Source organism: Delphinapterus leucas, chromosome 10 (assembly GCF_059928025.1).
Source record: "Delphinapterus leucas isolate spDelLeu-1000000601 "Yukka" chromosome 10, BTC_Dleu_Yukka2, whole genome shotgun sequence".
NCBI classification, from domain to species: Eukaryota; Metazoa; Chordata; class Mammalia; order Artiodactyla; family Monodontidae; genus Delphinapterus; species Delphinapterus leucas.
The window spans coordinates 39,182,737-39,197,424 of NC_143138.1; the positions used below are offsets into that span (position 1 = coordinate 39,182,737).

Consider the following 14,688-nt stretch of genomic DNA (forward strand, 5'->3'; position numbering starts at 1 on the left):
CGTCCAACAGCTGGAATGCCAGCAGCAGCCCCGGGGAGGCCCGGGAGGATGGGCCCGAGGGCCTGGACAAGGGGCTGGACAACGATGCGGAGGGCGTGTGGAGCCCGGACATCGAGCAGAGCTTCCAGGAGGCCCTGGCCATCTACCCACCCTGTGGCCGTCGCAAGATCATCCTGTCGGACGAGGGCAAGATGTACGGTGCGTGTGGGGAGGCACAGGGACCCTGGACTGGACTTGGGGAGGCGGTCCAGCCCTCCTCACCCCTCCCTCTGCTCTCTGCCCCCTCACCCAACCGGTTTGGCGAAGTCCTGGAGGCCGCCAGCCCTCTGAGGGCGGGCGGGTCTGGGCGTGCAAGCCTGTGTGTCTGGATCCTCCTCATAAACAGGCCAGGTTTGCCCCCTACACCTGAGCGCAGCCCACATGCCACACCACTCCCGCCCCCGACCCCACCCCCGACTGCCCCTCCTCTCCTCGCCCCGGCCAGCCTGGAGGTTTCGGGGTGACTCAGTGGGCCCGGGAAACTGGGTCAATCCGGTGTGTTCCAGGCTGGGCCCAGGAGAGGGTCCCTCTCCTGGGAGGACGTGGGGGAGCCCGAGGGGTGAGACCTGGGATGGGATCCCAGCAAAGAACAGTGTTTCCCACTGGCGAGTTCCCTCCAGAGAACGGGAGGCGTGGAGAGGGGGCTGCGGAGTGGTGGGAGGCCCACAGTGTGACAGGGCTTGCATGGGGAAGGGCGCTGGAGAGACAAGGGGACTCCCTCACTCCTCACACCCCCTCCCAAGTCTGCTGCTCTCCTGGCCCCTCTCTTTGCCACCTTGCCCACCTCCTGCCTCCAGAAGGGAGCATCCACCCTGGTCCAGCCCTGAGAGGGCTCTCCCAGGGCTGCATTTTTGGGATAACTCAACCCTTTGGGGCCTGACTCCTTGCCAGCTCCCTCCAACCCGCCCTGACAGCCTATGGCTGGGTGAGGCAGGCCCTCAGCCTGTCCCCTCCCAGTGTCCAGCACCGGCTGGGCTGCCCCGTGTCCCCTGCCCCACCACCGTGCCACGCCCACCCCCAGCCCCAGAGCCCCACTCACGGGGCAGGCAGATGTTCCAGGGCACCTTCTATAGGGCGGGGGCCGCCTGCCCCCACTGCTCCCTCCCAGACGGCTGGGGCAGCCCCACAGGGTATTTTTAGACAGGGCGGAGGGAGTGGGGTGGAGAGGGGCAGGCAGGAAGGGAGGAGCCGTGGGGCCAGTTCCGTCATGGAAGAGGAATCTGGAGAATGCGGTCCTTCTGGGGAGGCTATGGGGTTGGGGGGCAGGGGCCCTGAATTTGGGGGTAAGAAGCCTGCACGCTGAGGATGCTGAGACATGCTTCACCGTGCGTCCCAAGCACCCCCTTTAAAGGGCCAAGCCCCCTGGATGCCGGCCAGCCTCTGGGCCCCCAGAGGGTCCCTGGTGCTGAGCAGAGCCCCCCACCCCAAGTCTGACGGGCTGCACTCTCTCACAGGGAGGGACAGACACTGGTAACCAGTGACATGGGGGTGACAGGTTCAAGGACACAGTGACATGCTCAGTGACACATCTTGACCCAGGCTGTCAGCGTAGGAGACGTGTTGGAGACCATCTGGTCTTTCCTGCCCGTTTCACCAGAGAAGGGCAGGGACTTGTCCAGGGTCTCCTGGTGGCAAGGACAGCTAGGACAGGAACCCAGGCCAGAGTTCTTACAGACACACACAGGTATGCATGCCCAGACATATGTCTCTCTCTCTCTCTCTCTCTCTCTCACACACACACACACACACACACATACACACACACACACACACACGCACACACGAGCCCTTACCCTCGGAGGTTTGGAGCTGGTGACAGCACGGAGAGGAAGGAAGCACTGCGGGGGGCTGGGAGTGAGGGGCCCAGCTGTCCTGCAGCCCTTCGGCCACACCTGCCCCTGTCTGTCTCGCAGGGAAACCTGTCAAGCCGCCTGACATTGTTCCACCTCCTGCTCTGCTGCCCCTCCCCCAACAGCAGCCCCCCAGGTCCTGGAGGCGGTGGGGGGAGCTCTGGGACTTCCCCATCATCCTTCACCCACCCCGCTTGTGCCCCTTAGGTGGGGTGGAGCGAAGAGAGTGGGGAGAGAAAACAAGAGCAGCGTGTGTGGGAGGGGCCTGGTGTATTTCCAGCTGGTGGGGGGTCTCCAGCCACCAGGGGTCCCCTTTGACCACTCCCCATTTTTTCCTCTCACCCCAATCTAGGCCGAAATGAGTTGATCGCACGGTATATTAAATTGAGGACGGGAAAGACTCGGACAAGAAAACAGGTAAAAGATAATTTATGCTGCGGCCCCTCTGCCCGCACACACTCTCTCCCCTGCCTCTGTCAGTCCCTCCCAGGCCAAGCTATCCCATTGCCCTGCCTGCCTCCTCAGAGCTGCCCCCTTGCCCAGCCCACTCCCCTAGCTCCCTGACCGGGGCTTGAACCCATGCCACCTGCATTGGGAGCGAGGAGTCTTCACCACTGCACCGCCAGGGAAGTCCCCACTGTCCTTTCTGACCCCCATCCCAGACCTGTGATCCAGCGACCACAGATACGCCCCAGTGGGCAACTGTGGCAGCTGCATGTCACTGCCCTGAGTGGCTCGCTGACCAGTCAGGGAGACAGGCAGTTGGACAGGTGAGGGCAGAGCAGGGCAGCATGGCTGAGATCGGAGCATGTACTGTCAGACAAGCATTGAACCCGGACCAGGGAGGGGAAGGGAGGGGGGAGGGCTAGGAAGGCTTCCTGGAGGAGATGACACTCAAGATGTATTTTTAAGAAGGAAGAGGATTTAGCCAGGCAGGAAAAAGGGAGAGGATTCTTCCAGGCTGAGGAAGTTGGCTATACAAATAGTAATTGTAAGCCCATTCAGAGCTGACTTTGTATTAATTTATTTAGTCCTCATAGCAACCTTATGAAGTAGGTACAGTAATTATCTCCATTTTACAGGTGAGGAAACCGAGGCACAGGGAAGTTAAGTAACTTCCTAAGGTCACTCTGCGGGTAGGTGGTGGATCCAGGATTCAACCCACTGGGCAGGAAAGAGCCTTCCGTTAGCAGTGTGGTGTGTGGAGGGAGGGGTGGGAAAAGCCGAGGGCTGTAAGAGATTGAGCTGGAGGCCAGAGGGACAGGTTTCCCTGGGGGCAACTGGGGGCCATGGAAGGGAATAGATGAGGGTGTGGCGCGTGGCAACTGTCAAGGCATCTTGTCTCCGGAACACCCAAGGCAGTGGATAGAGAGGACCAGGCCAAGGCAGGGACCTAGGTCAGCAGCGGTGGCCTGGGCAGCGGCAATGGTGAGGGTAGTGGTGGTAGGGATGGAAGAAACTGGTGATTTGGGAGATGATTGGGTGGCGGGAGAGAGGCAGGCTCTAGGCAGGGACCTGGAGAACCGAGGCCAGCTCTGGCCCTCAGCCCCCCAAACCTCCCTCTTTGGTTGGGGTTTGAGCCTTGCACCCACCCCTGAGATCCTCACTGTCTCAAAGGAAGGTTCTGGGTCCACACACCCAGTGCGGGAGTAGAAATGCTCCCTCGTTGTTCAGGCCTTTATTAACCACTCTCCCTGGGCCAGTTCATGTTGTACAGCATTTATTCACTTAGCAAATCATTGAGCTACTGCTATGTTCTCGGTACAAGGGATCCTGCGAGGAACTGGACGGACAAGGGCCCAGTTCCCTGGAGCCTGGGGCCACAGGAGGAATACTGGCTGATCAGCCCCGGGGTTCAAATACCTTGCTCCTATACCTGCGGCGGTGGGGGGGGGGGGTGCCTCATCTCCAGCCTCTGTTCCTCAGCCATTCAATAGTTGATATGTAGAACAGAGTGTATTTGTATAAGAATGTGCCGCTGCTGTTGCTATTATTATTACTGTAGTTATAAACAGAAAGCCATCCCACGCACAGGAGGAGGGCACTGTCCCAGCGTGTCCTGCTTCACCCAAAAGACATGTTCATAGGAACCTGTTTGTCAGAGTTGGAAGGGGCCCAGGGATCTTTAAGCGAGGCCCAGGGAGGGTAGCAGAGCCTCTTAATTCTGGGTCCGGCATCATACCTGCTCCTGGCCAGGTATCCCGAGAAGGCTGGCTGTACGTTAACATTTTACAAATGAGCTGTCGGCAAGCTCAGGATTTTAAAAACCTCTGGCCTTTGTCATTTTGCAAGGGTGGCACTCCTCTAACTTTATTCTGTATTAGAACTCTGATGTCTGATATCTCCTTAAAGGGGGTTCCTTCCTATGGTTGTGAGAGCAAGGCATGTCTTTATGTGTCGCAAAGAGCAACCCGCTGACATGCACGGTTTTTTGGTTGTTTTCATTTTACTCTCTGTTGAAAAAAAATGCCATTTTCATTTTTTTTTTACAGCTACATACAGCAATTAATAGCAAGTACAGTGCCTCCCTATTGAAAACGCAGCTAAATATTACATTAGGATTAAGTCCCATGTGACTTTCAGCTGTCACAGAGTTGACCAGTTGGAGATAGTCCTCTGGGCTAAGGGTATACTGGTGGTGGCCAAGTGGGCTGTGGAGTCAGGCCACCTGGGTTCATCTGTGTGACCTTGGATAAGTTGCTTAACCTCTCTGTGCTTTGGTTTCATCATCTGTAAACTGGGAATAATATTAGTACCGACTTCTTAGCATTGCTGTAAAGGTCAGAGGAGTTGGTACATGTAAAGTGCTGGGAACAATAGTAGCTGTGCTTGGTAAACGTCAGTTATTGTCATGATGTGACGTGATCGGGAATCTTGCCAGACATAGGTCTGAATCCTAGGCACCATGAGATGGCATGAGAAGCACCCGCCTAGGTTCTAACCAAGTAGCAGGGGGCTGCCTAGCATCGCGTACATAGTAACTTTTAGTCCATGATTAAAAAGAAAAGAAACTGTTTCTTTATGGAGATAAAAACAACTTGCAAAGAAAGCCAACAGCAATTGCTGATAATGAAAGTGTGAAGCAGCTTAGAGGATCCACCTGTTCCCTCGCGCTTGTTTCATGGGGAAAACAGTGACACTTAGGTTCTCTGAGGCTGAGGGCCAGATCCTTGACAATGCCAAGGTCTGTTGTGCAAGCCCAGGGCGCACACATCCAGACCGTGACTAGCTCAGGTCTGCCAGGAGAGGGAGGCTTCAGGGAGGAGGGGCTGGAGAAGAAATGCAGTTAAAAGCACATACTGTGTGCATAGAGATAGTGTACACTGCCATGTATTAGTCCGAGGAGAAGGAATGTGTACTGGGGGAGGAAGCTGCATGAACAAAGCAGGAGTCAGACCAGGCCAGGTTTCATAGGCCGGCAAGCTGGTGGGGTTCTCGGGAGGATTTAGGCAGTGGTACAGGGGAGACCTTTTGTAAAGGATTTTGGGCTTGATGTATAATCTGGTGGCCAGCAGGAGCATTATGGCCATGGCTAGCCTCTGTGATGCCAATTAGAAAAAAAAGTGTCTCCTCTGAGGATACCAGTGAGAAAAAGTCACCCCTTTTTGGAAGAATACAAAGATGCTCTTCCTCTGTTGTTTACCAGTCATCTTTTATTGGGTGTTAATTCTCAATTAGGATATGAAAGGATTCAGGGCTGCTGGGCAAAGGTCAGGAATGCAGAGTGTGCCCTCCACACCGGGCCCTCTTCAGTGGTACTTGCGTGGCCACTCGTGTTCGAACTCCTTGTAAGAACAGCAGTAGTTGAAAAGCATGTAAGCTGCCAACACCGTAGAAAGCCCAGTGAAGCTCCCTTTCTTCACACTGACATACTTATTGTAATACTGGTAGTAACCTCTTTGAAATGCTCCAGCAATGCCATTAGGGGTGAAATCCTGCGTCAGTATCCAGCTTGGCAGCTCCCCTATTTTGACATCCAGGAGCTTCTCTTCCTTCAGTGGTATGACTGATGCCATTTTGGATTCCTGGGTCTCTCTTCCTCCACTTTAGATGCAGTCGTGCACCAAGGCACATAGCTTGGCCAGCAGAGCTTGGGCTGGATTTTAGCCCTCACTGGGCCAGGTGCGCTTATGCAGTGAACAACCTGTACAACTGTATATGGTGCTCCTGAAATCCACGGTAGGCCCTTGATCAAGACAGAGCCAAAAGAGAGCAGAATTGGCAGGGCCAAGGTGTGTCTGCCCACAGGGGCCCCACGGTTGCCCCTCTTACATTTGGTCCCAGAGATGAGGGCTGGGATGCTCCTTGCCCGTGGCTACCCTGTGCTATGCCTCCTCACTGTCTGTGTTTTCCTCTCTGGCTGGGCGCGGGGCGGCCCCTAGGTGTCCAGCCACATACAGGTTCTAGCTCGGAAGAAGGTGCGGGAGTACCAGGTTGGCATCAAGGTACGTTGGGCGCCTGACTGGGGCCTCCAGCCCTTCCTCGGCCTCTCACTCACGGCGCCTCTACCACTTTCTCTGCACGGCTCAGGCCTCTGCCTTGGCTGGCTCTCTGGCCCCACTGTGCCTCTTTTCTGGCTGAAACTCTGTTCTTGCCTCTTCTGTTCTTTCTGTTCTTTTTCTCTTTCTCTCTCTCTCTCTCTCTCTCTACAGGTCTCTAGCCACTTGCAGGTTCTAGCCAGGCGGAAATCTCGGGAGATTCAGTCCAAGCTGAAGGTATGGGGTCCCCTGCCACTTGGCCTGGCCCTGCCCAGGCCTGATGCTGCTCTCTGACCCCAGCCCGGGACAGGGAAGGGGCTGAGGAGCTATGGGGGGCAGCAGGGGGGTCTCAGAAAGACAAGCAGCAGAAGAAGCCCATTTGCCACTTCAGGCTACACAGGGTCAGAGCCCCTGGAGAGTAAGCAGGAACCCAAGGGGACAGCCAGCCCTACAGCGAGGGAGAGGAAGACCACCTGGGGGCCACTAAGGCCCACCTCTCTTCTTCTCCATTTTCCTTTTCTCCTTCCTCCTAACTGCTGCTTGCTCATTGCATGGGGACTCCAGGTGGGCAGGGAGGAGACACTGGTGGGGACTGGCGGGCATGGCCATTCCTTGTTGGACGCTCAATCCTGGCTGCTCTGTGGCTGAGGATCTCAGAGCCTTGGGTTCATGGCCCTGGCCCAGGTCAAGGCCCCTGTAGGCTGCATCTTCTTCTCCCTGCCCACAAATGCCCAGCAGACTGGGCCTCCCGCCCCAGTCCCCACGCCTATAGTGCAGTACACGTGGACAGACCCAAGGGGCCCCAGCTTGGTCCACCATCTGGATCTCCAGCCCCTCTGCCCTCATCCTACCCTTTCCAGGGCACCCCCAGCTGGCACGCACTCCCTCTAGGTGGCAGTGGGGCTGGGGGAGGGTCCACAGCTACCTCTGAGCTTCCCTGCGCTCCTCAGGAACTGAGAGCCAGGTGGGCATTGAGAGGAGGATGATGAAATGACATGTCCCTCCATCCCATCTGGCCCTCCTCTGTGTCTCTTCTAATCCATTCTCCTTCTCTTCCACAGGCCATGAACCTGGTAAGTAGCACTGCCCCTCCCCGGGGGGTGGGGGGCAATGGAGGGGAGAGCACCTAATATAGGATTTTCAAATTATGGATTGTGAAATCAATGTAATAGGCTTGCAAACAGCATTTTTTAAAAAATGCATTATAGGGACTTCCCTGGCGGTCCAGTGGTAAAGAATCTGCCTTATAGTGCAGGGGACGTGGGTTCGATCCATGGTCAGGGAACTAAGATCCCACATGCTGCGGGGCAACTAAGCCCACGCGCAACAACTACTGAGCTCGCACGCCTCAACTAGAGAGCCCGTGTGCCGCAAATTACAGAGCCCGCGCACTCTGGAGCCCGCACATCACAACTATAGAGCGCACACGCTCTGGAGCCCATGCACCACAACTAAAGAAGAGAAAACCCACGCGCCACAACTAGAGGGAAGCCTGTGTGCCACAACTAAAGACCTGATGCGGCCGAAAATAAACAAAAATAAATAAATAATAAATCTTTGAAAAAATGGATTATAGTGGTTCTCAAACTTTCGCATGCATCAGAATCACCTGGAGGGCTTATGAAGTCGGATTTGTCGGCCTCACCCTCAGAGTTTCAGATTCAGTAGGTCTGGACTAGGGCCTGAGAATTTGATTTCTAACAAGCTTCCAGGTGATGCTGGTGCTGCTGGTCCGTGGACCATACTTTGAGAATCACTGATGAAATAGAAAATATGAGAGTGTGTGACACACAAAATAAGCAAAATAAGGAGAACTGTTTTGGCTTATACTGGGTTATGGAGTAAAATAATTTCTTATTGTGGATTGTGATCAGAGGGGTGATGTACACTTAGGAGACAGGGCCTGGGGGGAGGCCCCTGAGGCAAGCCCCTGTCTTGTCTCTGGCCTGGCCTGGGCCTCACAAGGCTTCTCCCCTCCTCAGGACCAGGTCTCCAAGGACAAAGCCCTCCAGAGTATGGCGTCCATGTCCTCTGCCCAGATTGTCTCAGCCAGCGTCCTACAGAACAAGTTCAGCCCACCCTCCCCTCTGCCCCAGGCCGTCTTCTCCACTTCCTCTCGGGTACAGGGGTCCTGGGAAGTGGGACTGGGGTGAAGGAGTGCCTTTAGGGTGGGCCGGGGTTGGGGTCCTGGATACTGAGGCACCCTGGGCTTCTTCCCATCTCTGCAGTTCTGGAGCAGCCCCCCTCTCCTGGGACAGCAGCCTGGACCCTCTCAGGAGTGAGTATGGTGGCATTTCCTTCCCACACCCTCTTCTTTCCCCTGGCAGCCACTCTGGACTTCCCCTCCCATCTGGGTTCCAGCAGCAGCTGAGGAAAGTCTTCGTTCAAAAATAGAGGGTTGGAGAGTGCCAGTTAAGAGAGCTAATGCATCTGTCTGTTCATTCATGTGTTTGTTCATTCATCAACCACTTGTCATCCATCTTACAATTATTTTTCACTCAGTTAATCTCTGAGTCAGTCTTTCATTCAACAAGTCAGGTAGTCAAGTATTCTCAGCTCCTTCAACTCTAAGATGACTTTCTTCCTAAGACACGCCCTCAGTTTAATGAACAGCTCTGCAGGGTGGGTTTGAAATGCTGCATTAAATGTGCACATCAGTTGTGAGATGCAGGCAGACTTCATAAAGTTAAAACGTGAAGAAAACAAAAAGCTCGCGAGTTAGCTGGTCAGCATGTATTTCTGGGCCTCCACAGGAAGGCCTGGTGGCTTCCTATGTGGGATCCCAGATGAGACCCACGTGACTGGGCCAGGCGGAAAGTGGGGAAGGGGTGACCCTCTAACCAGCCCATGCTCCTGTCTGCAGCATCAAGCCCTTTGCACAGCCAGCCTACCCCGTCCAGCCACCCCTGCCGCCGCCGCTCAGCAGTAAGTTCCCTGCACAAGGCAGCCACCACCTCTCCCTCCCTCAGCAGCTGCACCTCTGCTCAGAAGAGCTGGGGCCAGACTTGTGTGTGCGCGTGCGCGTGTACATGCGCGCGGGCTGGGAGGGAGGAGTGGCTGGCATCTGTAGGGGATTGGGACAGGCCAGGAATAGCCCCCTTACCTTTTACAATGTTGCTTCCACAACTCTGCTACAAGTACACACCACCAAAGGTGTCACATTGATATGTGTATGTATATATAATTCCTTCAAGGGAAATACACCGAAATCTTCAGAGTTTTACTTTCATTAGGAGTTAGGATTCTGGGTAATTTTTATTTTTACGTTTTTCACTTGTCTATATTTTCTGTTTGGACACACATTAATGGTGACATGAGGGAAAATCCACTGATGTACATTACTAGGGCCACCACACACGGTGCTGCAGGCTGTGCACTGCACAAGGACACCTGGCAGGGGAGTCAAAATCCAGCCTGTGTTCCCGTCCAAAAGGGGCACCATTCTCCAGCTCGCACACAGGCTCTGTGCGGGGGTGGGGAGCGGCTCTGTGTGTAGCCACACACCCGCCCGTGCAGACGAGGGTCCGTCTCGTCCTCCCAGGTTATGAGCCCCTGGCCCCGCTCCCCTCAGCTGCTGCCTCTGTGCCTGTGTGGCAGGACCGCACCATCGCCTCCTCCCGGCTGCGGCTCCTCGAATATTCCGCCTTCATGGAGGTGCAGCGCGACCCTGACACGGTAACGTAGGGGGTGGGGCAGGGTCTGTGCGGTCCAGGGCCACAGCTCAGGGTCACGGGGTTGGGAGGCCATAGGGCAGGTCTGTTCCCTTGCAGCCCCCCCCCCCACCCGCTCCCCCTGGGCCTGCACTCTCTCGAGCTCTCCTGACCCTGTACTGGGCCCTCCCCACAGTACAGCAAACACCTGTTTGTGCACATCGGCCAGACGAATCCCGCCTTCTCAGACCCGCCCCTGGAGGCAGTGGATGTGCGTCAGATCTACGACAAGTTTCCAGAGAAGAAGGGTGGCCTGAAGGAGCTCTATGAGAAGGGGCCCCCTAACGCCTTCTTCCTCGTCAAGTTCTGGGTGAGCTGCCCTGGTCCCTCTCTGCTCCCAAGGGTCCCCCCAGATGTGCGATGCACCCAGGCCTACCCTACCGACCCCCTCTCCCCGGCCCTGTGGGCACTGTGCGGGCTATGTATGCCCCCAGCCCCAGGGCGGGATGCCTCCCTGGGCCTCGGACAGCACCTTAGGCCGCCCCGCCCCCTCCTCCAGGCCGACCTCAACAGCACCATCCAGGAGGGCCCGGGCGCCTTCTACGGGGTCAGCTCCCAGTACAGCTCGGCCGACAGCATGACCATCAGCGTCTCCACCAAGGTGTGCTCCTTTGGCAAGCAGGTGGTGGAGAAGGTGGAGGTGAGTGGGGGCCCGGGGGGCGGGGGGAGGGGGCTGGGGGCGGGCCAGCCGAGCGACGCCTGACCCCGGCTCCCGCAGACCGAGTACGCCAGGCTGGAGAACGGGCGCTTCGTGTACCGCATCCACCGCTCGCCCATGTGCGAGTACATGATCAACTTCATCCACAAGCTCAAGCACCTGCCCGAAAAGTATATGATGAACAGCGTCCTGGAGAACTTCACCATCCTGCAGGTGTGGAGGCGGTGGGGGGAGAGGGCGGCGTGGGGGGTCATGGGAGCACCCCAGGCACAGGGGCCTCGAAGCAGGGGTGGCCAGACCCATTCCTCAGAGGAGGAGACCGAGCCCCAGAAAGGAGAAGCCTCTGCTCAGCCTGCACACCCCATGGCCCTGTGCCACCTGACCTCCCGCATCTTCCTACCCGGCCCCCAGGTGGTCACGAGCCGGGACTCCCAGGAGACCTTGCTCGTCATTGCTTTCGTCTTTGAAGTCTCCACCAGCGAGCACGGGGCCCAGCACCACGTCTACAAACTCGTCAAAGACTAGGGTGCCCTCCGCCCCCACCACCACAATCCAGGACGAGCATCTTCTCCACACACCTGCCTGGCACCCCTAGGGGTCCAGGATTGAGGACTCATCCACCTGCCAGGCCTCAGGCCCAGGACCCAGGAGGCCTCCCCATCTGCCCTGCACACACACTCCCTGCCGCTGTTGTGCGCTTTAGCTGAGGGAGAAGAGAGGAGAGCTCGGCGGAGGGGCAGCCTGGCCGTTACGCTGACCTCCGTACCCAGCTCTGCCCAGCCTCGAAAGACTGGGAGGACGCCTTTGAGCCCAGGCACCCATGGCCGCTGGCCCCTCACGGGACTGTGACGGGGGGGTGAGGGCAGAATGGAGACCAAGGGAACCGGAGTGCAGAGGCCTCAGAAGGGGAGTGTTGAGTTGGGGTCAAGTTGAGAAGAAGAAAGAGGAGCCCACACTTTCTGTGCGCCTGCTGTGTGCCAGGCCTCGTGCAGGCCCCCAAGTGCCTTGTGCCATCCTCAGACCCTGCACGGCAAGCGTGGGGCTCGCTATCTCAGTGGAGGGACCTGTGGGAGGGGTGGGCGGAGTTGGAGTCCTCCCCCGGCGCTGCCTGTCCCTAGAGCCCAGGTTTATGCTACCTCCCTGGAGTGGGGGCTGGCCACGGGGGCAGGAGGGAGGGTCTGCACTGAGGGGCCAGCCGGCTGGATTGGGGGCCTGAACAGACCACCTCCTTCCAGAGCATGGGGGGCTCCTGTGCGGCACTCAGAGCTGCCTGATCCAGGTCCAGTCCCGAGCCACCCAGCAGCCTCCCGATGGGCGAAGGCTTCCAGGGGCAGGCCCAGGCCTGAAGCAGGCTGGAGGGTCAGGTGGGAGGATGAAGCCCCAGCCCCTGGGCAGGCCACTGGCCCAGGGACAAGGGGTAGCGGAAAAGTTTGGCATTTTCTCTTGCCTACGACTTGCGTCTGGTGGTGAACCCTCGGGGGGCAGCTGTCCCTTCTGTTTTCCCCACCTCAGTCTCTCTGGCCTGGAGCAGCACCTCCCCACACCCCGTTCTGGGATTGAAGGTTAACCCTTCCCCGGCAGCCCCTTCTCAATACCCAGGCTCCTCGGCCCCCAGCCCCATCCTCCTGCTGCCCGTGGGTATTTATGAGTTTCGTATGAAGTACTGTGCCCCTTCCTCCCCCCGCCCGGCCGCCCCTGAGCTTCCTGAAGGTCCTCACAGTTTGCATATCGCTCAGGCCACCTCCAAACCCAACCTAGGTTTTATAATGTATATTATATATTTGTTGTGTATTTTTTAAATCCAGCTGTGATGGGTTATATCATAAATGTGGCGCAAGGCTGGCGCAGGGGCCCTCAAGGCCCAGCTCCTGCTTAAAAAAAAAAAATTAAAGTTATTTGTTTGTGGGTTAGTCGTGTGACCAGTTGTGTGCCATACCTCTGGGTTTGGACAGCTTCGGGTGGGCACTCCTCGTGGGTCAGGTCCTGGTGTGTCACCCCACTCCACTCCGTCTCTGCTGGCGGGCCCCAAGCGCTCCCACACTCAAAATAGATAGGATTTGGAAATTCCCTGGTGGTCCAGTGGTTAGGACTGCACGCTTTCACTGCCGAGAGCCCAGGTTGGATCCCTGGTCGGGGAATTAAGATCCTGTAAGCTGAAGAGCACGGCCAAAAAAAAGAAAAAGAAAATAGGATTTAGGGGTCTTGTGAAAGTTTGGCCAACTCCAACCTTTTTCCCACCCCTCCTGCCGTGAGTTGAGCACTGAAGTGAGCCTTAGGTTGCCTTGTCTCTTTAAATGAAGTGACTTGCCCCAGGTGACTTCAATACTGAGATGGGCCCCCTGTTAAATCCCCACAGTCCACAGTGGCTACTACTTGTTCTCACCACCCCATCCTCACTCCACACATGAGGAAAGAGCCTCAAGGAGGTGAGTGCTCCCGAAGTGGATGGCTGCTAGCCGGGGGGCAGTGGGGTGAAGCTGGACTCCAACCTGCCCCTGTCGGCCTGGGAAAACCTCAGTGTCCTCAGTGGACATGGGTTGTTTATCAGAAATTCAAATTTAACTGGGCATCCTGTATTTTCAGTTGCTGAATCTGGCAACCCTACTCTAGAATCTCATCTTCTAGATCATTCTGGTCCAACCTCCAATTTTGCAGATGGGGAAACAGAAGAGGTTAAATGCTCTTCTCACTCAGCTGTCAGTGGTAACACCAGGATTTGAACCTGGTCTTCTGACTTTAAGCCCAGGCACTTGGTATACTATTAAATAATCAGGCGGCCTTTTGTCTTGGTCCACTGCACTGGAGGGACCCAAGACTGTTGCTTGCAGGATGGGGAGTGTGCCTGGAGCCCCAACCAAGTGGGAGGGGTTCCTGGAGATGGAAATGGTTTATAAAAGACCCACCATGTGCTATGCCTAGGGCTGGATGCAAAATCCAGTCTCTACTAATAGGTGATTGTATGTGTTGGGTGCTTGAATCATCATCACGTGGGTTGCCCTCATGCTCCTGGAGTAAACAGCCTGCAGGTGATTTCTATTAGAATACTGTAGGTGAAATATGGCTGGCCTCCTCACTGGCCACCCCCCACCCCCATATACGAATGTAACAGATACAGGGGCACAAGGGCACAGGGGCAGGTGATAACTACATAGTTCTGAGGTCTCAAAATAGGGAAGGAACCAGGATAAGAAGGTGGGTCTTGTGAGCCCAAAGCCCAGGGCTCTCTCCTGGAAGTGGCTCTCCCTGACCAGGGTTCTGTGGAAAGCTGTAAGAAAAGGCCAAGAAAACATGGGCCCAAAGAAGAGGCCGGTAGTTCTCTTTCCTGCCCCTCTTGTTTCTGATGTCCCTAGGGAAGATGGAAGTGGGCCATCATTTTGCCAATTCCACAGTCAAAGCCTGAGAAGTCCTGGGGTTTCATGGGGGCTCTTTATTTCCTTCTAGTACAAATGCTGGAGAACTGGGGCTCCCCAGATATCTGAACCCTGAATTCTAACTCAGATGCACACTAAGCTTTAGTCTAAAGCCTAAAATCATCCTACAGGCTGGGGTTTAAGATAGCTCAACCCTCATTTAGAAGCGAATCAGTCTGCCACCACACGTGTTCTCCGTGGTTTGCTTTGCTTTCCCATTCTGCCTCCTGCTTTTTCCTTTCGTCTCTATCATGGTGCCATGGGCCTCTGGAGCGCAGGCACCACGTCTCTAAACAGCTTCTGGGCAGGCCAGCAGAAGGTGGTGAGTCATATTGGTTTAATATAGACTTAGTTTTTAAGTACTCCTGCCCCAATACATAAGGCATAGATTTATAAAGTGGAGTGGGTTTAATTTTTAAATTCAGGTGATGCAAATCAATAATCCAGTAGGACTCAAGTTCCCAAGTATTTCTAAAACATTCCTATAGTTTCCAAAACTATTTTTAAGGATTTCAATCCTTGGCTCTTTTCAAACAAGAAGGT

General features: G+C 55.9%; 1 protein-coding gene and 1 pseudogene across 1 annotated transcript; one reads left to right on the forward strand and one right to left on the reverse strand.

Annotated features, from left to right (window-relative positions):
- The first annotated feature begins 16 nt into the window (after nucleotides 1-16).
- Nucleotides 17-12,645, forward strand: TEAD3 (TEA domain transcription factor 3). The gene is made up of 12 exons (XM_022581701.3): nucleotides 17-198; nucleotides 2,242-2,306; nucleotides 6,272-6,604; nucleotides 7,429-7,440; nucleotides 8,350-8,487; nucleotides 8,596-8,645; nucleotides 9,231-9,292; nucleotides 9,909-10,042; nucleotides 10,214-10,387; nucleotides 10,577-10,717; nucleotides 10,796-10,948; nucleotides 11,147-12,645. The coding sequence occupies exons 1-12, from the start codon at nucleotides 192-194 to the stop codon at nucleotides 11,258-11,260; spliced, it is 1,383 nt and encodes a 460-aa protein (XP_022437409.1). The 5' UTR covers nucleotides 17-191; the 3' UTR covers nucleotides 11,261-12,645.
- On the reverse strand, nucleotides 5,235-6,361 carry LOC111178724 (ATP synthase F(0) complex subunit f, mitochondrial pseudogene; annotated as a pseudogene).
- Nucleotides 12,646-14,688: the final 2,043 nt, after the last annotated feature.